Here is a 23,770-nt window from a genome sequence, read left to right as displayed (position 1 = left end):
GGGGGAGGGAGCATAGATGTTTCAGGCCCTGACTTCTCCTCGGTAAACCAGGTATCGAACTCACTGTGCTGAATGCTTCTTGCTTAGGGATTTAAGGAATAGATTGTCTTCAATATGTCAATGTTGTCAGATGTATAAGCCCATCTTTACCAAATTGTAAGATTATGCTGCTCTCTGCATTTTGAAGAGTTTTCAGAGAACTCAATAACTAATATGCCACAGCTCTGTATTATCATTGTGCTAGAGATTGTTCATGCTTTGTCTTTATTAAACAAATGCTAACTGATATTAACTAACAAATTCAAGGAAGAAAGCTATCAAAGAGAAGAGCGAGCCAAGAGATACATTCACAGTAAAAGCACAAGAAGCAAACACAGGAAATTAAAAAAAAACCCTTCACATTCTTTTTCTTTTCTTGGGTGGAATTAACTAGACTGTCATCTCAAGCTTAAAAATACCAAAAAGCAGGTGTTAAGCCCAAAAGGGGTAATTTCTTTGAACTTCAGAAGTAGACTTTAAATAGCAGTGAGCTCTTTGTATGCTTTTAACTTAAGAGTTGTTATAGGCATAAGAGCAATGGAAAAAAGTCTTCTCGTCAAGAAGCTAGCCCTTTCTGATCTAATCAAGGTGCCAAGAGAGAATGCAAACTGTTTGGTAAATGGAAATAAATTCCTTCTCTTTGGATGGGCAAGAGAGAGTTAGAGAAGTAATGCCTCCTTTAGCAGACATCAGTGCTGGCAGGAGGAGCTGCAACTCCTGGAAAAGATAAGTGGCACATGATCCCGCAGAAATGGTGCTCAGCTACATTTCTGCCTCCCTCAAGAATGGGTTCTAATGATGGAAAGGTTTCAATTCAGAGAATAGTGACAGTGCTTCATCATTGAGAAATAGACATGCAACATAATCATGGATGGACATGTATGGAGCTGGTTGTGCCTGCCAGTCCCATGCTTGATTCTGTTATTGAGACCCTGAGACTCCTGTAAGAAGCCCAGCAATGAACGGGAGATCTGCCAGAGACTCTGGTCTCCTTGGAAATGTTAAAATATTTTGAAATTCCTTATCTTTACAGAGAGTCATTGGAATTGGGACCATCCTTGAAAATGGAGCAACCTGGGGAGAAGTTTATGAAAGGAGAGGACCCTTAAGTCTCTCTGGGACAGTGCCTTTCCTTGGGGTAGGTCCAGGGCATTTAGCTACATCAGCAAATGCATTTCTGACCTTTTTAAAGAATAGCTGTGTCTGAGAGTGGGTTTACAGAGTTTAACAGTGGCTCCTTGAGAACAAAGGGATTACACCTCCCTACCTTCTTGGATGATATTCTAGTAAAGACCTGCTCTCAAAGGAAACACACTCTTGGACATCAAATAGACCACTCAGGCACGGGGAAGCTATGGGTTTGGAGTCAGCTAAAGCATAACTGTAGTACATCTATCACAGAGAATGCCACACTTGGGAGCACTTTAGACTTAGAGCAAGAAAAGACATGTCTCTCAAGAGAAAGGCTTCCCAAATTAAAGCAGTGCATCAGCATTGTGAGATCCATTGAGCAGGTAGAGACAGCCTGCTAGGAGTAAGAGCCCTGATTAAAGGTCACGGTATGCTTCAGGTTTGGGTCCTTCTGCTATTCTTCCTTTACCATTTATCTCCATGAACTTGTCTACAATTGTCTACAATTATTTCCTTCCCTCCCTCCCTCCCTCCCTCCCTCCCTCCCTCCCTCCCTCCCTCCCTCCCTCCCTCCTTTTTGGTTTAAGATGGGCTGTACTCCCAATGTAATGCCACCGATTCAATAGCCACATTGTTTCCTTCTAGTAGGGATGGCTCTCTGGCCCACACAGAGCCCAAGCCTATAGTCATGGCTTAATTATTAGCATTCTGCTCTAAGAGAGTCAACTAGCTGGGAAATGCTCAAGGTATAATCACTAATGAGGTAACTTTGAGAGTTTCTGCAGCAGTTATTTAGGGAAAATTCCAATTCTAAAACAAATAGCAGGAAGCAGGATGATGCCTACGTGTGTAAGTCACAGATGTGAAACAAAAAAGGCAGGGCCGCTATCACCTTCTAAAATTTAGAAATAAGTGTCATGAAGAAAAATTCTAGGAAAAAAGGCATGTATTTCTAAGCTGAATGTCTTTATGAAAAATTTCCTTTTCATACATGTGGACAGCATGTGGATGTAGGATTAAACCGGAGACAAGGATCTCTAAATTAGATATAACCAAGATCTCCTGGCGGCAGATGGTCAAGTATTGGGGTAATCCAACATGGATAATATCTTTAGAGAATGATTTGCCTAGAAGGATAGACTAAATTACTTTGGAATCCATAAGCTGATGTTTAATTTCTCAAACACCCAAACATACCCATTAATAATTAGCCCAGGCAACTCCACTGTGTGAAGAAGAGTCCTCCCAGCCATCATGGCTCTAAGTGAGAGCCTAGTTCAGAGTATGAGTGGAGTGACCCTCAGAGATGAGTCTTCATCATTCCCTGAAGACCAGGGATACCATCTATCAGGCCTGCTCTTTAATATTTGAGGATCCATAATGTGCTAAACTTCGTACAGAACAGATGTCAAGACCTCAGTTTGTTAAGATGTTAGAAAGATATATACAATATTTAGAGAGATTAGCTGCCTAAACAGGATTCAGGGACTCAGCATAATCACAGTCCTGAATTTTGAAGCATGAGGGATCTTAAAGGTCACTGGCCCTACCTTTTACTCGATAGACTATTATGGACCCAGGGAAATGAGCCTTGGCCCTGAAGTCTTACCCGAAGTCAAGTCTACACTCTCTATCTGTTATGTCGTCTTGGGCAAATTACAATCTACCATGGACTGAATGTTTGTGTCCCCACAAAATTCATATGTTGAAGCCCCAGTCCTCAGGGTGCTGGTATTTGGAGGTGGGACCTTTGAGAGGTAATTAGTTCATAAGGATGGAGGCTTCATGATGAGATTAGTGTCCTTATAAGAAAAGACAAAAGAGAGATGATCTCTCTCTAGCAAGAAGGCAGCCATTTGCAAGCCAGGAAGAGTGCTCTCACCAACCAGCACCGGCCTCCAGAACTGAGAGGTAAATGTTTGTTGTTTAGGCTAGGCTATACCCAGTCTATGGCATTTTGTTATGGTAGCCTGAGCCGACTAAGACAACATCCTCTCTGAACCTAAGTGTTTCTTATCTGTAAAAATGAGAGGTTCCCCATAGAGTTGCAGTGATGATCATAATACGTGTAAAGAATCTTTCTCATTTCAGCCTGTATGTTTATTACCATAGATAAGGAAACTGAGGCTCAGAGAGGTCAAGTGACTTGCCCAAAATCACAGAGCTAGCTGTTATTCCCTACCCCCATACCACCAACTCCCACAGCCCTAATTGTCAAGAACTTCCCACATAGCCCCTACCAAGCTGTGCTCTCCTTGCTCAGCCTTCCTTTTGTCAACTCCTACATCACAGTCAACCTGGCCTTGGCCTGTTATTTCTTTCTTATTTGGAAAGCAATCTGTTAAACTAACCCTATAAACTATGAACATGCTAATGAACCATGGTGTGGTAGAAAAGTGATGGATGTGAAGTGAGAAGACCTGGGACCTAGTCTGTCAACAACTCCTGCTGTGGCCTTGGGAAGTCACTTCTTCCGTGAGAGTTTCAGTTTCCATTGGAGGATCACTCAGGGTGCTTCTAATTTTGACACCCTATGTCCTTTTGACTTAAAATGTCACCCCTCCGGGAGTATCTGCTGTTTAATAAACTCCTGGTGCTAGTCAAACCATCAAGGCAAAGGCAATGTCCCTTCATGTACCATGTAAAAGAGCCAGGGATTTTTTTTCTCTTTCTACGTTTTAAATTGGAAGCTCTTTCTTGCAACTTACAAACCATGATAAAGGAATAGCTGTAAAGATGATCATGGGTGGAGAACCCCCAAAGAGTGATATTCCAGTATTTTAGGGTCTGCAAATCAACAAAACGGTTCTCAGTCTGTAGGACCTAGAAACTGCATAAGCCTTAAGTGTCCATGAAAAGTGAGAGTCAGCGCCCTTAACCTTTATAAAGAGAATAAATGGCAAAACTAGAGAACTCACTGAGTGGAGACATACAAAGGAAGAGAATTGAGTGTACAGACCACTCAGATCAGCAGCAATTTTTTAGGGATAATTTCTGCAGTTGCTTTGAAAGGCATCTTTTCTCAAACGAGTCTTCCTGAAACACTTCCTGAGGAGGACCCCCCCCCCCCGGATGAACTTATGGAACAAAAACACGCAATGGATCCAATTCTGATTGAAGATCAAACAGAACAAAATCAGGAAGAGTTTTTTAAATACAGGCAGTATATTTTCAGTCAAATGTGAAATTTCCTTTTCTAGAGAAACATTTCTTTTTACTGCTGCATTGACTTCCCCTTGTCTGCTACCCTGCTAATATTCTCTGAGAGAATGTGACATAGTTAAGGACCATTTGGGACAATTTTGATTGATGGGAGGAACCTGCTGGGGGGAAGTACAGGGAACTGGACAGGATGGGCATCAAAAGCAGCCTGGACTTTGTTTCCTGAGAAGAGTCACAGCATCATTTTCCTTCGGTAAAGGAGAAGGAGGGAGCTTCGAAAGGGACCTCTATCATCACGATAAAGTAAAACTTTACATTACAGTCATCCCGAGGAAATTGTGTGTATGGCAAGTCCGTTGATCACAGATCACTAAAGAACACTTGCGGAATCCTTACATACCCACCTCTTCACACCCTCGAGGCTTACATACGGGCTCTTTATTTCCATTCTTAGCGCTTGTCACTACCTGTGACAATAGCATCTGTCTATTTTCTGCCTCCCTCACTAGAATGTAAGTCCCACAGGGGCCAAGCCTTGGCTTGTTTTGGTCACTGCTAATGCCCACTACCCAGTGCACTGCCGTGCACGGTAAAGCTCAGGCCGTGAATGAATGAAGAGTGGATACTAGAGCTCAGGCCCACAGCCACCCGGGCCGGGTCTGTGGCAAAGCTGTCCTAGGACCAGACAAGTTATCTGCAAACTCCTGGCTGGAGTTTTGGAGCACTAACAGAAAGCTCGGCCTCTTGCATCTGAAAATGGGCATAGCCTTTGACCAAGGAGTTCTACCACTAAGGTTTAGCCTAAAGATAAAGATCTATGTACAAATATGAAAGATGCTCATGGCAGTTTTATTTACAACAGAGGAAAACTGGAAATGATGTCATTATTTATTATTAATAATAATAATTCGACATTGATAATTTAATGTCAAACAACAGGATAGTGACTAAGAAAGTGATGGTATATCTTTAAGACAGATTATTACATGGTCACTAAAATGTGTTATGAAGAGTTTTAAATCATATATGTAAAGGCTTTGATGGACTCTTAGGTGAAAAGAGTAAAATCACAGTTGAATGTGTAGTATGATACCAACCAAGGGACGTGGCAAATGCTTAAATAATGTGGTATTTTAGAGAAAAATTCCTTGCATACTTTGGCACGCTTTTCCTCCTTTCTGAACTTTCCAAATTTTCTATGAGTAATTAGGTCCTAATTTGATAAATAAAAAAAATACAAATTAAAAATGTAAGGATTTTATTTTGTGGCTTACTGATGATTTAACCTTTTTTTTCTGGTGTAAATAAGTAAAACTGTTAATTACATGTAATAAAATGTACAGTTAGGGATGCTATGAAGAGAAATAAAAACAATTTTATAATTTTTTTCTTGTCAATTCCTTCATGCAAGAAGAAATATTTTGCAAATAAAACTGTATAATCTTAATTCAAAAGTTTCATGTCAAATATTCATGGGTGAGGGTGGCCATTTCTAACAAATTGGAAAAAATGGAAAATGGTTTTAAGAGATCCCACAGTTTTTCTTTTGTTTTTCAGATTTTTTTCCTCTTCTTACTTTAAGATGATAAATTAAATGAGGTTTCATGAGGGAAAGTGAGTCTAAAGAGAAAAAAATAGCCTTGGACTTTTAAAAAAAATCTCATCTTCTATCTCCAGATTGAGGAGCTCTAAGTCTTGTCCAAGTCTGACCTCATTTTCTTGAACACTTTAGGGCAAGACAAGAAAGGAGACTGGATTGTTCTGGAATCACAAATCCAGCGGGGAAGCACTCTGCGCTCTTCAAGAAGCAGGCTTATTCCTCCACGGGCTTGGGCATATTCAACCCAAAACTGCTGCCAGGCCTCACCTGGTGGTTTTCAAAGTCTATATTTTTAGGCTTAAAACTCTTTGTTCAAAAACAATAAAATTTGATGGTAAGGAGGTGAAACAGTTGACACCCATGTGTGGGTGTGAGGGGCCCGCCTGCTGGGAAGTCTGCTCCTCTCCCAACCCTGGGGGCTTCGGGGGCTCTTGGGGGGGGTGCGGGAGCTCCTTCAAAACCCTGAGCTGGTCCAGTCTCCTCTTTACGCAGAGGGAAATGGGACTAGAGTTGGTCTCTCTCTCTCTCTCTGTGATATGTTCAATGTCACACATGTTGCTTGATTAAAAGATTCAGCTGACTTACCTATAAAATAATCACAGTTTTTTAACAAGAGGTTTAAGAATATATGTTTGGAAAATACTAAAGAAACAAACAATATGACAAAATGACTAAGAGAAGACCCTAAATTTGACATTAAAATGTAATCGCTCAAACTTATTTTTTGTACACTGAAGGAAATGAATTTTACAGCAGAGGTATGGTTTAGGAAATAGGATTTTCTTTTGTTTTTTCTTCTTTTATTTGGAAAATGTTTTGAAAAAAATACAGAAGAGTCTAGGGGTTAATATAAAAAAAGTACTACGGATGCATGTTAATGTTTTATCGACTTTGTTCCAGATACGTGTATATCTCTGTGGCTCATAAATATAAGAATGCGAGCTACAGAGTCCAGCACCTTTAAAACAGAAGATTCTCCACAAGGTTGAATGGTATTGTATTATGAGGTTCTAATGTTAGATAATACAGAATGTATATCATATATAATATATATCTCTGTCTTAAGCAAAGAAGGCATATATAAAATTTTAATATTTAAAAAATAGGTACATTTAATATATTTATAATTATTTATAATATAAAATTTAAATGTATTTACATTATATATTTACATATGTATTTAAATAAAAGAAACAACACATTAGGTGCAATTGACATCCTCTCTATAATCCTTTTTAGCCCATTCCCAGAAGTAAACACACATGAATTTAACCTAGAACCTAATGTCCACTAATATATTTGTTTGTTTGCTTGTTTTACCCACAAAATATATTTTTATTATCAAAATGTCAATTGAAATGAAGTGGATCTTAACATAGTTGTAAACATGACTGCCTTGAGATAATAAAAAGATTTATTTGCTGAGAGGCATTTTTAGCAACTTCAAGCCTTTAAACTAGATTCCTGAAAATAAAGACCTCAGATGTCTCGAAATTACTACAAACTCTACTATAGTTTATTATTTTATTCTACAAACTCTACTACAGTTTATTATTTTATTCCTTGGGTCCCTGTGCAGAGCCTGACTGACTCAGATTTATCATACAACTTCTTGAGTTTTGGTTACTTGGCTAACTGATCTAGAAGACAGAAAAGTCAGAGCCAAAAAAAGAAGATATGATAGCACAGGTGACAACCACTGTTCTGATATTGAGGGAAACAAATTAAAAAACACACCAGAAATTGGTTATATATATATATACGTAATATTGGATGGAGGAAATGTTAAATTAGGATGGCAGAGATATAATATCTTTTAGGAATATTTCATAAAAACGATTTTTAAGAATTGCTAATGCTTTGGGGCTCTGGCAGCCACACAGTCCAGTTTTGTAGTCCGGCTCTGTCACTTACCAGTTGGATGACCTTCACCTCTGCATCCAGGCCCTCCAGTAGGATGGGAATAATAATAGTACCTACTGCACAGAGATGCTGTGAAAACGAGATGCTCCATGTAAAGCGTTAGGGACAGTGCCCTAATTGTGTGGGAAGAGTTGATAACCTGGTGTATGGAGAGGCCACACATTCTGGAACTTCCCTCTGTCGTATGGATTGTCTGTAGCCCTTTATCAGCTGTGTGGGCCTGGGGACAATGACAGCACAAAGGTTTGGTGGCTGCTGTGAGCAGTCAGTGGGTATGGAAGGTGCTTAGTGCAATGCTGTAAGAACATGCTCAATCAACATTAGCTGTTATAAATATTCCAGATAAATAACCCCTTAGTATTCCTAAAGCACATCCTAGTTTTAAATGCAGAAGCAAGCTCACAATTTCCTCACAGCAAGAAGTCAAGGGGAGCTAGAGGAAGGATCTAATTGCATTGATTAGTTTATCTAGAAGCAATTTGTCTAGGTTCAGGACTGTGCAATCATTGCTGTAAATGCTGCTCACTTAGAGCTCTGCAGGGTTATAAGGAGACCCCAAAGGTGGGCTTTTTTTTCCCTTGAAAAGGGGTGACTAAGCTCCCTCTGAAATTCTTGCTGATAAGATCCCTGAGAAAGGGAGGCCTAGAAGATGATCTTAAAAATAGACCAACCAATTATGGTGAGAAGTGCTTTATAGTTCTAGAGCACTTTCACGTGTGACATTAGCTCCTCGAACCCTCACAGCAACCCTGGGGGAAAGGCTGTGTTATCCCCGCCTGTCAGAGGAGGAGAGGGAGCCATGCAGAAGCTGGGTGACTTGCTCAAAGTTCCCCTGTTAGTAAGAAGAGAATCCAGCTCTCTGCTGCTTCAAGTTCAGGACTTTCATTACCCACGCATGGCCCCATGGAATGTTCCTGGCTGGCATGTACTTGTTGTATTGTAGGGACTGTTTCATTTTTCCAGGTTGTTACCTATTTGTTTTACTTAGTTTAGCTATGAATCCCTTACCCTTACCTATTACATCATATACGCAGTGTGTGTGCGCCCTTACAAGTGCGTGTGTACTCACACACGCGTACAGATGCTGGCGGACAACTGGTGTGTTTTTTTGTTTTTGCTTTTTTACGTTTTATTTCATGTTAAGTGCACTTTTAAAAGATGAAGATCTTAGATTAAGGTTGAATACTGATGTGATTCAGCCAAATGTTGAGTATGCTAAATAGCATTTTTGGACTGAAGCCTGAGAAGTAATTCAGTCCCAATAGAGGGAAATTTTTTTTTTCTACTTTAAATGAACCATTTTTCCCCCTGAAACATGATGTAATTTCTTTTGTAAAAGAAGAGCAAAAGAACTTTTGCTACCATCTCCAGCTGTCAAACCTGCCTCCCATATTTCTGCCCTGCAGCAAGAGGAAGGGACATCAGGTGACAGACCCCAAATTTCAACTAGTCACACAAATTACAGATCTTCTTCTCCTGAGGTCCTCTTGACCTTTTGCCTTTCCCCTACAATGAATAATGAGACACAGTTGAAATCAAAATGACTCTCATCAGCAATTTTACAAAACAAATAGAAGGCACAGTCTGCCTCCGCCTACCCCCCCCCACTCCCCCAGCTTCCCCCGCTGGGCCAGCCTGTTCCCTCTTTCCGAGCAGGCAGGAGCTAATAATTAGAAAGACCTTTCCCACCCCAGACAATGACGCTCTGCTTGCCAAAGGCCCTGTTTGCTTTGAAGAAAGAGTTTGACAAAGTAAATATTTACGAAAACAACTATAACCAGATGCCCAGCCCTACTTCTAGGGGACCCGTGGAGAAATATTTACAAGAAAGGGCTTCTCCGTGTGGCACCACACTGCCCAGTGGTGGGGACTGGTCCAAGGTCTGTTCCAGCTCTGTCATGACGTCTTTCTCTTAGCCTTTTAACGTCCATGCTAGGGCACTTTTCACAGAGTGTATGAATAATTACATTTACTATTGAAGAGTCAGTTCAGAAATGTACCAATCTGGGACCACAGGAAGGAATCTTTAACTATTACTGCTTCTAGATGTAGGAAAAAAGCTTTGCGAAGTCAATAGAAAATGAAAGGCGGGCTTAATTAGCACTCAGAAAATGTCATTATTTAAAAATATTTAAAGCTTTTAATTCTTTAAACTTACTGCTTAAAGCCTGGTCATCTCTGTGTTACCTGTAGATCTGTTCTCTGTAAACCTGGGGACCTGAGAGCTAGAACACGGTGAGAATCAAAACAGGTGCCCCCGCCTGTTCCCATTCCGCGCATTAGCCCGTGGCCTTCGCACAGCCTGTTAAACAGCTGAATTTGAAACAACAATGGCGCAGGCCAAACGCTAGCCTGAAGGCCTGTCTGTCTTGGGATTTGGCCATTTACATTGATTTTTTTTAACCAACATTTTTCATGAAACACAAATATTTGCCATGGCAACTGGGGTGTCACATGACATGCTGCTACATAAACAGCTTGGAAATCTCCTACGAGGAAACAGCCCACCAGCGCTGCGAATGCAGTGAAAACATCTTGAGGAGGATTTGAGCGTTAAAGGATGAAGGTCTGGGAAGAACAGGTAACAGTCTACTATGTGGACACAGTAGGATTAATTTCTTCTGTGACACGACTCAATTTCTCTTTTCTTTTCTTTTCTTTTTTTTTAAAAATGGGAGCAGCTGTAAACCTGACCACATAGGGTAAGCCCAGAAAAAGACACTGCCAGCTGTCTCCTTTCTATGGTGAAAAGTTTCAATTATCACAAGTCTGTCTGTGGTCATAAACATAAGAAAGCAAGCTCCAGAAGCCCAGCACCTTTAACCAGGCGAATCTCCGTGAGGATGAATATGTTGTACTGTGAGGTCCCAATGTTAGAGACTATAAAATTCCCCCCCTTCCTCATTAAGGTATCCATGCAAAATCGGAGAGCTTGCCTTTTTATCCTTGGCTTAAAGACAAGTGCAATACAGCAAAACATACACTATGCAACACAAATTTGGATATAAAGCAACAGCTATTGTGTTCCGGACTCCTGTACTCTTAACCAGCTGGCAGTAGTTGATCTCACAGTAATTCGACATGACTGATAATGTCACAGCGGAGTTTACTTGTATAACAATCCCCCGCCTTGTAAAAATCAAATGCATCCCAGAAACAGCTGAAATAGCATTTATTGCTATGTGAAAGGTATAATTCTATAACATGTGTGTGTTACCAAATATCTCGCTGAGATTATTATAGATAAGAACAGTTTTCTCCTCTTAGCTAGGAATATGAATACCTTTGCTCTTTGTTTCTTGGGTGAGGTCTTCCCTTCTGGAATCGGCTGTGGCTTCTGAGTTGTAGCAAACAGGGCTGTGGGTGGAGGTGGTGCAAAGTTACCTCTTTCAGAAAGAGAGGCCGAGTCCTTGGGCTAATGCTATTGGTCTGCACCTCAAAAGTCAAATGGCTCTGTCACCCATTGATTGTTCACTATCAGTCTTTCCTGTATCAATTCAATGAAACATTTGTGATCATTGACTTCAGAAGGAAAGCAAAAAGCACGGGAGGACAACGGTTCCATCAGAATGTAAGGTCAGCTCACCTTCTGCAAACTGCCGAGGTGAAGAGGCAGAATTTAAAAGCAGGCTAACTGGAGAGTAGTACTATTTGTCTTATAAAATGTCTCACTGTGAGACTTCTTTAAATAGCCAAGTTCATTTAAAAGGTAAATTAATATCACTACATATGATGAGCTATTCTATTGTGTAGTCATTAAAAAATGATTCTAAAGAATTTAAATGGCTTGGGGAAATGATATAAGTAAAAACACAGTAAATATTATTTTTGAAATTAACTAAATCTGTAAGCAGCCACCTTTGGAGAACATATCTAGTCCATAGCATCTAGTTCATGTGCAGCATGTAGGCCCACGTGCTAGACGATTCTTAGGAGAGAAACCACATCCCTCCTGCTGTCTGGCAGCAAACCCAACTGCCCTTTCAAAACAGCCCAAGTCTGACATCGTCAGGGGGAAAAAGTCCTTACAACTACTCTTTCCAAGGAAGACAACAAAACACTTATTTAAATAGTTCATTGAGTCACAGAAGTGAGGCTTCCTACAACTCGCTTCCTTACTCCACCCCTTTTCTGTCAGTTTTTAGCAACAGTCTTAGAAAGAATTGACAGTTGTTCATCAAATACAGCACATCAGTGTACAATTTAGAGTCCACACCTCCAGGACTCAGCTCTCTCGCATTGCCTCAAGCGGGCTGCAAGGACTATCTGCAGCCATCTCTTAAAAAGTAGCTGGGATTCCAGAGTCTCATCACTAAAAATCAACTCCACAAAGGGGATTTGTTTGTTGCATTGGACCAACCAGGTTTTACCACTTTTCTGGTTTTCTTGGCTTCCAGTGAGCCTGCCCACCATCACCTTCTCTGCATCTGGGCACTTGGCAATAGTGCATGAAGACTCCATCGTAAGCCTACAGGTTTTAGCTTTGACCTCTGTGCTTTTCTGCCCTATGGTCCACTTGGACTAGGCCTTCCCACTTCTTTTTTGTTATTGATTTTTCTTTTTTTAGAGAGGGAAGAAGGAAAGGAGAGAGAGAGAACATCCATGTGAGAGAGGAACATCTATTGGCTGCCTACTGGGGATTGAGCCTGCAACCTGGGCATGTGCCCTGACTGGGAATCGAATCGGCGACCTTCCGGTGCATGGGATGACAGCCAACTGACTGAGCCACACTGGCCAGGGCAAGGCCCTCCCACTTCTGAAGGTCAGTCTACACCCTGCACCCAAACTGCTCTGAATCCACAGATTTAACCAAAGAGCTTGTTATTCCTCTATCAGCAGTCTCAGTTCACTTTCTAAGTTTCAGGTTCTCGAAGCTAAGTGAAATTTAAATTCCCTTACTGAGACAGAATAGCAGCTGACAAGTTTTCAAGCTGGCATAATTTTAAAAGGTGTTAACAAAATTTGGTAGGATAAGGATCTGAAAACTTTGTAATTACACATGGATAATCCACAGTTAATAATATCTCTAAAAGGTTTTTGAAGTTTTTCTTAGTCACCTGCAGAAATTCTGTCACTAAATTATAACTTCATGAAGCCGTGGATTTTATGGGACACAAGCATTTGAAGAATGTGTCTGCGCCTTCAGCAAAACTGTATCCTAAGGTACTTACAATTTTGCTACTCAACTTCCCTTCTGGAAAAGTCTGTATGATAAATTTTGGCAGAGTTAATGTCAGGAGGAAAAAACTTGTCTTTCTGGTCGAGCTTGTATGCTTCTGTGGCAGTTATTGATATGTGCCTGTCAAGTAGCCACCCCTTTCTTCCTTGCTGATTTTAGAACCCCATTTATTTTCAGGGTAACAATATGCCCAGCTATTAGGGTTGCCAGTTTAGCCAAAAATTTCTTTAAATGACACATAGTTAAATTGAATTTTAGGTAAATAACAAATAACATTTTAGTATAAGTATGCCCTGAGTGTTAAATATATTTAATATCCAATGAAGAACAGAATTTTCATGAATGGCTAAGACCAAGCATAACTTACCATACTAAGTATATAGTATAAGTATGTCCCAAATCCTAACCCTAACCCTACCCCTGGACATTCACTTTTCCAGCCTTTCTTGTAGCTAACAGCGGCCCTGTGACCAGTGAGTTGTAAGGGGAGGTTCGTCCAGGGTGTCCACGATGTCCCCCTCTTCCTGCCTGCAATGTGTACAGTAAGGCCCAGGTCTGCAAGAGACCTCTTAGAGCCAAGAGGTGACAAGCACCAGGATGAACACTAGCAAGCTAAGGGCTGAGGCAGAAAGAGAGCCCTGAACAACTCTGTTCAGCAGCACCACCAGCCCTAGGCCGCCTACTTCCCGACTGCTTATGTGTGAGACAAACGAACCTCCTTATTTTAAGCCATCGGTGGTTAGGGTTGCTGATATTTGCGGTCACATGCTCTCCTGACTGGCACCCCTCCTGTAGGCCATTCTTTGTCTTATCGCATGTGCTAGGGCCTCAAGGACAGTGTTCAACTGTCCCTGCTTGTAATGGGGAAATAGAATGCTTCTAAAGTTTCTCTATTAAGAATATTGTTTGCTCTGGGGTTTTGGTTGAAAACAACAATCAGGTTCAGAATATTCTCTTCTACTTCTACCCTGCCCAGAGGTTTTTTCTCTTATCATTAATGTTGAATTATATTAAATGATTTTTTTTTTCATTTTGGCATATATTGAGATGATCATAGGGTTTTTCTCTTTTAATCTGTTACCATGGTGAATTATATTACTAGATTTTTCTAATATTTAATCTTCCTCACATTCCTCCTTGATCATGATGAATTTTAAAAAATACTGCTGTTACTTAGAATGTTTGCCTCTATGTTTCTGAGATTGATCTCGCTATATTATTATTATTTATTTTTTAAATATATCTTTATTGATTTTATAGAGAGGAAAGGAGAGGGATAGAGAGAGAGAGAAACATCAATGATGAGAGAGTCATTGATCAGCTGCCTCCTGCACGCCCCCGACTGGGGGTTGAGCCCACAACCCAGGCATGTGCCCTGACTGGGAATCGAACCCTGATCGCCTGGATCCCAGGTCGATGCTCAGTAACTGAGCCACGCCAGCCGGGGTCCCTATATTATTTCTTGCATTGACCTCATCCAGTTTGGGTATCAAAGTTATACTGCCTTCATAAAATCAGTTGGTAAGCTTTCCTTCTTTTCTCTTTCTATGGAATAGTATAAAATAAGAATCACCTGATCCTTAAGGTTGGCAAAGCTTGCCTATCAAAGGCCTGAAGTCTTTTTTCCTCTGGTGTATTTTTGCGTGTGTGTACCTGTCCATGTGTGTGTTTAAGACAGAGAGATATTTTTTTCACTACCAATTCAAATTATCTAATGGAATTGTTTTCTTTAAGTTCCCTATTGTTTTTCTTGAGTTAATTTTGGCAATTTAGATTTTTCTAGGAAAATTTTCATTTCACTAAAAAATAATGGCATAAAGTTAACCGTACTATGAATTTTAAAATATTCTATGTATCTGTAGTATCTGTCTTTTTTCATTTAAATATTATTTATTTGTGCCTTTTTAAAAATAAAATTTCAGTTCTACTGAGAGCTTAATTGACAAAATTGTAGGATATTTTAAGTGTACATTGTGGTGATGTGATATGTGTATCCATTGTGAAAGAATCCCCCCCCATCTAGATAGTTAACGCACATATTTAACTTTTTCATTGTTAGTGAGAGTGTTTCAGTTCTACTCTTTTAGCAAATTTCAATTATACAGTACAGTTTTACCAACCACATAGTCACGTGTTTTACATGTGATCCTCAGACATTATTCATCTTATAGCTGAAAGTTTGCATCCTTTTAATAACTTTTTACCTATTCCCCTCACCCCTCTAAGTGTTGGCAACCACTTTTCTACCCCGTGTTTCTACAAGTTTGATTTCTTTTTTTTAAGATTCCTCATATAAGTGGCACCATGCAGTATTTGTCTTTCTCTGTCTTGCTTATTTCACTTAGTATAATGCCCTCCAGGTTCAGCCGTGTTGTCACAAATGGCAGGATTTTCTTTTTTTAAGTGTAAGTAATGTGCCATGATATATATTAATATTTATACCTATATCTTTATATATCACATTTTCTGTATCTCTTCATCTATTGACAGACACTTGAGTTGTGTCCATGCCTTGGCTAGTGTGCATAATGCTGCAACGAACATGGGGGCACAGATATCTCTCAAGATAGTGACTTCGTTTTCTTTGGATAAATACCCAGGAATGCGATTGCTGGATCATATGGTAGCTCTATTTTTAATTTCTTAAGGAATCTCCATACTGTTTTCCATAGTGGCTGCACCAGTTTACATTCCCACCAGCAGCGTTCGATGATCCTCTTTTTACCACATCCTTGCTGGCATTTGTTATCTCTTATCTTTTCGATGACAGCCATTCTAACAGGTGGGAGGTGGTATCCCATTGTGGTTTAGGTTTGCATTTCCCTGATGCTTAGTGATGTTGAGCACCTTTCCATGTCCCCGTTAGTCATATGTTTGTAGTCTTTGAAAAAATGTCATTCAGGTCCTTTGCCCATTTTTTTTTTTAACTGGGACATTAATTTTTTTGCTTTTGAGTTACATGAATTTCTTCTACATTTTGTATATTATCCCTTTATCAGACGTGTGGTTTTACACGTATTTTCTCTCATTCCAGTGGCTGCCTTTTCATTTTGTTGGTGGTTTCCTTTGCTCTGCCCGAAGAGTTTTAGTTTGATATAGGCTCAGCTCTTTTATTTTTGTTGTTGTTGCCTTTGCTTTTGATGTCAAATAAAAAAAGTCATTGCCAAGAGCTTACCCCCTCTGTGCTTTTTTCTAGGATTTTTACAGCTTCAGGTCTTATGCTCAAGTCTTTAATAAATTTTGAGTTGATTTATGTGTATGGTATAAGACAGAGGTCGAGTTTCATTCTTTTTAATGTGGCTTTCCAGTTTGCCCACAACCATTTGTTGAAGAGGTTATTCTTTCCTCGTTGTATATTCTTGGACCCTTTGTCAAAAATTAATTGACCATAAAAACACGGGTTTCTGGGCACTCTACTATGTTCCTTTGATCTATGTGTCTGTTTTTGTGCCAATACCTTACTGTTTCAATCACTATAGCTTTGTAATATAGTTTGGAATCAGAAAGTGTGATGCCTCCAGCTTTGTTCTTCTTTCTCAAGACTGCTTTTGCTATTTGTGGTTCCATATGAATATCAGAATTTTTTCTGTTTTTGTGAAAATGTGCCCTTGGAATTTTAATAGGGATTGAGCTGAGTCTGTAGGTTGCTTTGGGTAGTGTAGTCATCTTAGCAATACTAAGGAATATCCTTCCATTTGTTTGTGTCTTCTTCAGTTTCTTTTGTAGTTTTCAGTGTACAGATCTTTCACCTCCTTAAACTTATTTCTAAGTATTTTACTCTTTTTAATGTTATTAAATGGGATTGTTTTCTTAATTTCTCTGATAGTTGGTCAATAGTGTATAGAAATGGAACTAATTTTTGTTTATTGGTTTTGTACACTGCAACTATACTGATTTAATTAATTAATTCTAATCATATTTTGGTGGCTTCTTTAAGGTTTTCTATATATAATATCACGTCATCTACCAAGACAATTTTACTTCTTCCTTTCTGATTAAATGCCTTTTATCTCTTTTTCTTGCCTAATTGCTCTGGCTAGGACTTCTAGACTTTATTCACTTTTATGTTGAATAAAAGTGGTAAGAATGGGCATCCTTGTCTTGTTCCTGAACTTAGAGGATAAGTTTTTAGCTTTTCACCATTGAGTATAATGTTAGCTGTGGGCTGTCATATATAGGTTTATTATGTTGAAGTACATTTCTTCTCTACTCAATTTGTTGAGTGTTTTTTATCATGAAAGGATGTTGAAGCTTGCCAAGTGTTTTTTCTGCATCTATTGAGATGACCATATGATTTTTATCATTAATTTTACTATTGTGTATCATATTTATTTATTTGTATATGTTGAACCATCCTTGAATCCCAGGAATAAGTCCCACTTGATCATGGTGTATGATCTTTTTAATGTGCTGTCAAATTAAGTTTGCAAATATTTTGTTGAGGATTTTTGCATCTATGATCACCAGGTATATTGGCCTGCAATTCTCTTTTCTTGTAGTGTCCTTGTCTGGCTTTAATATGAAGGTAATGTCTGCCTCATAAAACGAGTTTTGAAGTGTTCTTGCCTCTTCCATTTTTTGGAAGAATTTGAGAAGGATTGATATTAACATTTCTTTAAATGCTCGGTATGATTCACCAGTGAAGCCATCTGGTTCTGGACTTTTCTTTGTTGAGCGGGTTTTGATTACTGATTCAATCTCCTTACCAGTAATTGGTCTGTTCAGAGTTTCTATTTCTTCATGATTCATACTGGGTAGGTTTAAGTTTCTAGCAATTTATACATTTCTTCTAGGTTATCTAATTTCTTGGTGTATAATTGTTTATAGTAGTTTCTTAGATATTTAATATTTCTGTGTTATCAGTTGTATTGTCTCCTCTTTCATTTCTAATTTTATTTACTTGAGTTTTCTTTCTTTTTTTTCCTTAGTCTCGCTAAAGATCAATTTTGTTTATTTTTATTTTTAAAAACCGCTTTTAGTTTCACTGATGTTTTCTCTTGTCTTTCTAGTCTCTGTTTCATTTACTTTCACTCTGATCCTGTTAGTTTCTTTCTTTTAACTTTGGGCTAAGTTTCTTCTTCTTTTTCTAGTTCTTTGGGATGTAAAATCAGGTTGTTTGTTTTAGATCTTTCTTTTTTCTTAATATAGATGTTTATTGCTATAAACTTCTCTCTTAGAACTGCTTTATGCTGCATCCCATAAGTTTTGGTATGCTGTGTTTCTATTTTCATTTGTCTCAAGATATTTTTAAATTTTTCTCGATTTCTCCTTTGACCCATCAGTTGTTTAATAGCATGTTGTTTAATCTGCATACATTTGTGAATTTTTCAGTTTTCCTCACATAATTGAGTTCTCATTTCATACCATTTTGGTCAGAAAAAAAATTTGGTATAATTTCAATAGTCTTAACTTTATTAAAACTGTTCTAATTTGTATTTCTCTAGTGACTATAATGATGTTAAGCATTCACATATCTATTTACCACCCACATATCTTTTTTGGTAAAATGTCTGTTTAAATTTTATGCCCATTATGTTATTGGGTTGCTTGTTTTTTTATTATGGAGTTTTGAGAGTTCTTTATCTTTTCTGGACAAAAATTATTAAGTATGCATTTTGAAATATTAACTTCCAACCCGTAGCTTTTCTTTTCATTTTCTTAACACTGTCTTTCAAAGGGTAGAAGTTTAAATGTTGATGAAATTCAATATTTTTTTTCTCTTATTGATTATACTTTTTGTGTGGTATCTAAGAAATCTTTGCCTAATCCAAGGAAAGAAAAAATTTCCCCTTCTGTTTTCAACTAAAAGTTTTATAGTTTTAGGCGTTACATTTAGTTCTATAATACTTTGTGAGTACATTTTTGCGTATGGTGCAAGGTATGGGTCAAGATACTATATATTTATCTTCAACTGTTCTAGCACTATTGGTTGAAAAGATTATCCTTTCTCCATTTAATTGCCTTTGCACCTTTGTCAAAAATCAATTGACTGTGTTTGACAAATTCCGGCATCCATGTATGATAGGAAAAAAACCACCTCTCGGCAAAATGGGAATAGAGGGAACATCACTCAACATAATGAAGGCCATATATGACAAACCCGCAGCTAACATCATACTCAACAGCGAAAAGCTAAAAGCGTTTTCCTTAAGATCAGAACAAGACAAGGATGTTTACTTTCACCATTTTAATTCAACATAGTATTAGGAATATGAAATGCCACGCCACGGAGTAGGAAGAACTGTTTGCAATTCATGCATATTCATTCACACAGTGGTGCATATTCATCCTTGATGCCTCGCTCTCCCCCACTCCTACCCACCAACCAGGCCTCAGGGCTCCATCTCCAAAATGTAACCTGAAGTTGCTCACCTCTTTTCATGTCCACTGATACCATCCTCCACAAATCCACCATCATTTCTCATCCTTTTAACTAGCCTACTAATTCTCCCCTATGATTCTTTATCTGTAATGCAGCCAGAATCATCTTATCGAAACGTAAGTCAGATCACCTCACCCTCCTGTTTACAAGCAGCTGTTAGCTTCGCTGATACTGTCTCCTGTCCTAGTCTCTAGTTCATTTATTTTCACTTTAATCTTTGTTTTTAATCATGTTGAACATGAGATCCTCAGACATTCTTCATCTTATAGCTAACATTAAAAAACAAACATGCCTAAAATATCAAGTGATGACAAAGGTATAGATCATCTAGAGCTTTCAGTGGGCTCTCATTGTAATTAGGATTAAATCCAACTCCTCATTATGGTTTGAAAGGCTGCCACGCTGGTTCTGGTGTACCCTAAGATGTTTAAAAAGAATGATCCTAAAATATACTGAGTGGCTTCAACAAGTTAAGAGTTTATTTTCCTCTCACACAAGAGTCCAAAGGAAGATAGTCTGAGGTTGTCAGGGCAGCTCTGCCAAACTCAGCTCGGAGCCCCAGCTCTGGCTCCACGTGCTTGCCCATCGCATCTGCAACCCAGCTGGCCTGGCGGGCGGGGGGGGGGCAAGGGGAGGCTTCGCTCTTTCCTTCTGAGGGCACAGCCTCCACATTTCCCTCTACACTGGTGCCGACACTCTCACTGCCCAGAACCTGGCGACATGGCACACCTAGCTGAAAGGTGCGGTGTTCAGCCAAGCTGGCGTGTGCCCCCCGCAAGCCTGCTGCTGTGGGAGCGGGCGGGGGGAGCATGAGGACCAGGCTGCCTCCGCTCTGGCCTCTGCCCAGCCTCGCCTCCCAGCCTCCCCCCCCAGCCTCCCCCCCCAGCCTCCCCCCCCAGCCTCCCCCTCCTAGCCTCCCCCTCCCAGCCTCGCCTCCCAGCCTCGCCCTCCCAGCCTCGCCTCCCAGCCTCCCCCTCCCAGCCTCGCCCCCTCTCCCCCTTGCTCTCGCCCTCCAGCCACACTGGGCTTCTTGCTCTTTGCCTCCTTGGTCCTCGAGGCCTCAGTACCCGGGCTGTCCTGTGTCTGGAATGCTCTTTCCTCGATGTTTACAGGACCCGCTCCTTATCATCTGAATCGTGACGGAAGCCCCATAAATCTTCTGCGAGGCTTCCCTGGCCCTTCCCTCACACGCCGAGTAACCATCTCCTTCTCAGTGTCCAGCCCACGGTGCCTTATTTCTGGTGCTTATCACTCACTATTATTTTATCACTAGGGCTTACATTCTCATTTACTTACCTGGTTAATATCCATATCTCCCATTAGATGGTAAATACCAGGAGAGCAGAAATGGTGTCTGACTTTTTCTCTGCTGGATCCCCACACCTAAGTGCTACCTCCCATAAAGCAAGCATTCAACAACTATTTGTTGAACCGATGAACTGATTTAGCCAAAACCCCTCATTTTATAACTGGGAAAGCTAAGGCCCAGAGAAAGCAAATGGCACAGAATGCAATACACAGATAATGTACCATAGAGTTGTACACCTGAAATCTATATAATTTTATTAACCAGTGTCACCCCAATAAATGTAATAAACAATAAAAGGAAAGTAAATGGCTTGCCTGAGGTCCTGCAACTAGGTAGCAGGTTCTCAGGTCAGTGCTTTTCCTGAGCACCCTATTTCATTCAGCCTCCTCTTTAAAGTCTTCTAGTATCTCACCCCTGGGTAATCATTGCTCTGAGCTTCTACAGCATTAGACTTTAACATTCATCTGCCTTTTATTCTGTGCTACTTTGTATTGTTATTTATCTTTATCATTTCTGTCTTGTTTTCCCAGCCAAGCTGCAAGCCCCTTGCAAATCCCAACCTTCTAACGCATAGAGAACATAGGCCCTCAGTAGGTATTCTACAAAGAGACTCAAGTTACTTTACTCAGTAAAGGAAAACTCAGAATCGTTACAGCTTTCCTCTTGCCCTATTTTTGAAGATAGAGTTGGACACTGGCCCACTAGATTTGGGGGGAGGTAATTTTTGTGTATCCCCGACTAAGCATACCGCCAAGACTTCTTACCAGCAGCTGGAACCTTATGCGCTTCATCAAAATTGTGCAGAGGAGCTGCTCTGGGTACAATGGGTGGATTCTGAAAGGTGATCCTTGCTGTTGGTGGAATCAGTCCTCGCTCTATCATACTTAAAATCCCTAAAGGGAAGGTTAGAAGAATATGAGTTTACCTTCAAGCATTTCCCCGAAGTCTGAGCTCTATACATTGCACAGCTGTAACTTACTCAATTCCTCATCTTATCTGTGACAGTGTACCTAGTGCTTAATCCTTTGCATGAAAAAATAGGCACAGTACCTGTTTATTTAAGCCTAAATTTCTAACCCAAGGGGAAAAGTGACATTTCCAGTAACTGTAAATGAAACAAGCTTGTACTAAGACCACTTCATTTTAAGGTAGAAATATAATTTCAAGGCAAACTAAAACTTCTTCATACTTATGGCATTTTCAATTATTGATGTTATTCCTTTTAAAATTCAGAGAAATCAGACACACAGTGTTAATACCTAAAGAGATCTTTTGTTCTAAAAGAAGGAAAGTCTGTGTGCTTGCAAGCAGCCCCCTGTTGTTATGAGTCATAGTTTAGTAAAGAGTTATTTTTAGACATTTTTCATATCACCAGAAGATTCGTATGCCTAACCAGGTTATTTTAGCATAAATGGGCAACACGTTAGCATTCAGGTAACTAATTTACAATTCTTGGAATTGCTACTGTGTGGGCCTGGCTGGTGCCAAGGCTTTTTAAGGACAAGAGACATTGTTAAATAAGTAAACAAAAGAATAAACCAATGAATAAATGAATAATTGAACAAAGCCTACTGTCAGGGGCAAAACTTTAATCAAGGTGGATCTATTGTGTGGAAGCCAGAAACCCAGAGGCTCGGGAGTACTTGACAGAGACTTGTGACAGGGCTTTAGTTTCTCGTTGCTCTCACACAAGAAGGAAAGTAAAGAACTTGGGGTCTCAGTGAAATCCTAGTGTACAAACTGTACCAAGCTGGGCCAAGTTGAAGAAGTTGAAGCACATTCTAAGAGGGACAAATATTGCTTCCATTTGCCTTATGACCTCTAATGACTTTATTATGTTATTATTAAGGGTGTCTGCCCTGGCTGGTGTGCCTCAGTTGGCTGAGTGTCATCCCCCACACAGAGAGGTTGCCAGTGCGATTCCCAGGCAGGGCACATGCCAGGGTTGTGGCCTCGATTCCCAGTAGGGGGAATGCAGGAGGCAGCCGGTGGATGTTTCTTTCTCTCTCGCCCTCTCCCTTCCTCTCTCTCTAAAATCAATAAAAACATATTTTTTAAAAGGTGTTAAAGTCTAGTGTTACAGGAATTCAGAAAAAAGACTACTGAGGGATTGGTGGGCTAAAGGAGACTTCACTTGCAAAACAATGATTCCAAGAAAATATTCAGTTTACTTACCAAAGAATCCTCTGGGGAGAATTTCTTACTACAAATGGAGATTCCTGGGCCCCCAAATCTGAATTACTGAATATATGCTTTGACGTCTGAGAACCACTAGAATTGAGGCCCAGTAACCTACATTTAAATAAGCACTCCAGGTCCATCTTTTGTATTCTGAAAGCTTAAGAACTGCTGGGCCCTCTTTGAAATTAATACTAATGCTTTAAAATATTTAGACTAATTCTTTGTCCTTACAAGTATTTTCCACCTATAAATACCAAATCTCACTTCCAAGAACTACGCCTGTTTTGCAGATGTGAAAAGCAGAGCTCCTTCTCATTCAGTATGTTTTTATTACAAGAGTGAGTTTTATCCTCTGGAAATCCCAAAGAATATAAGCATGACTTTAACCCTTGCTTTAGTACAGGTTGAAGCAATTCACTTAATTTTAGACAAACGCACATGTGTGCATTTACTTTTGGAAAGAAAATGTTAAGTCTATGGAATAAGAAAGAAAGACTAGTAGATTGTTTTTCTAAAAATGCTGGAACCTCTAGAGATTATCTGACCTTATAAACCCCTTTGGTTTTGGTTAGTCTACTTTACAATTCCATAGAGACTGAGGTTAATTTATAGAAAACTGAAAGCAATGCAAATAATTCTTGTTTATCCACATGCCAATAAATTCTGTCACATGGAGGGACAATTCTTCCTCCAACCCCCAAAAGCCAGTTTTGCATCTATTTGCAAATTTATTTCAGAATTGTTTAAAAAATATGTTTTTATTGAGTTCAGAGTGAGGAAGGGAGAGGGAGAGAGAGATAGAAACATCAATAATGAGAATCATCACTTGACTGCCCCCGCACGCCCCCTACTGGGGATCAAGCC

General features: G+C 39.7%; 1 protein-coding gene across 1 annotated transcript in view; it reads right to left on the bottom strand.

The window, feature by feature from the left end:
- The window catches only part of IQCH (IQ motif containing H), a gene marked incomplete at both ends in the record, with an annotated part of 175,289 nt that overhangs the window by 95,773 nt on the left and 55,746 nt on the right, over nucleotides 1–23,770 (bottom strand). The window contains 2 exons of the mRNA XM_081126407.1: nucleotides 11,139–11,212; nucleotides 21,490–21,618. Coding sequence (XP_080982533.1) covers nucleotides 11,139–11,212; nucleotides 21,490–21,618 — 203 coding nt within the window. The remainder of the gene's footprint in view (nucleotides 1–11,138; nucleotides 11,213–21,489; nucleotides 21,619–23,770) is intronic.

This window comes from Miniopterus schreibersii (genome assembly GCF_964146895.1).
Source record: "Miniopterus schreibersii genome assembly, chromosome: 1".
Classification (NCBI taxonomy): domain Eukaryota; kingdom Metazoa; phylum Chordata; class Mammalia; order Chiroptera; family Miniopteridae; genus Miniopterus; species Miniopterus schreibersii.
Note: the sequence above shows the minus strand (reverse complement) of the source record. Positions and strands in the feature narration are given on the sequence as shown.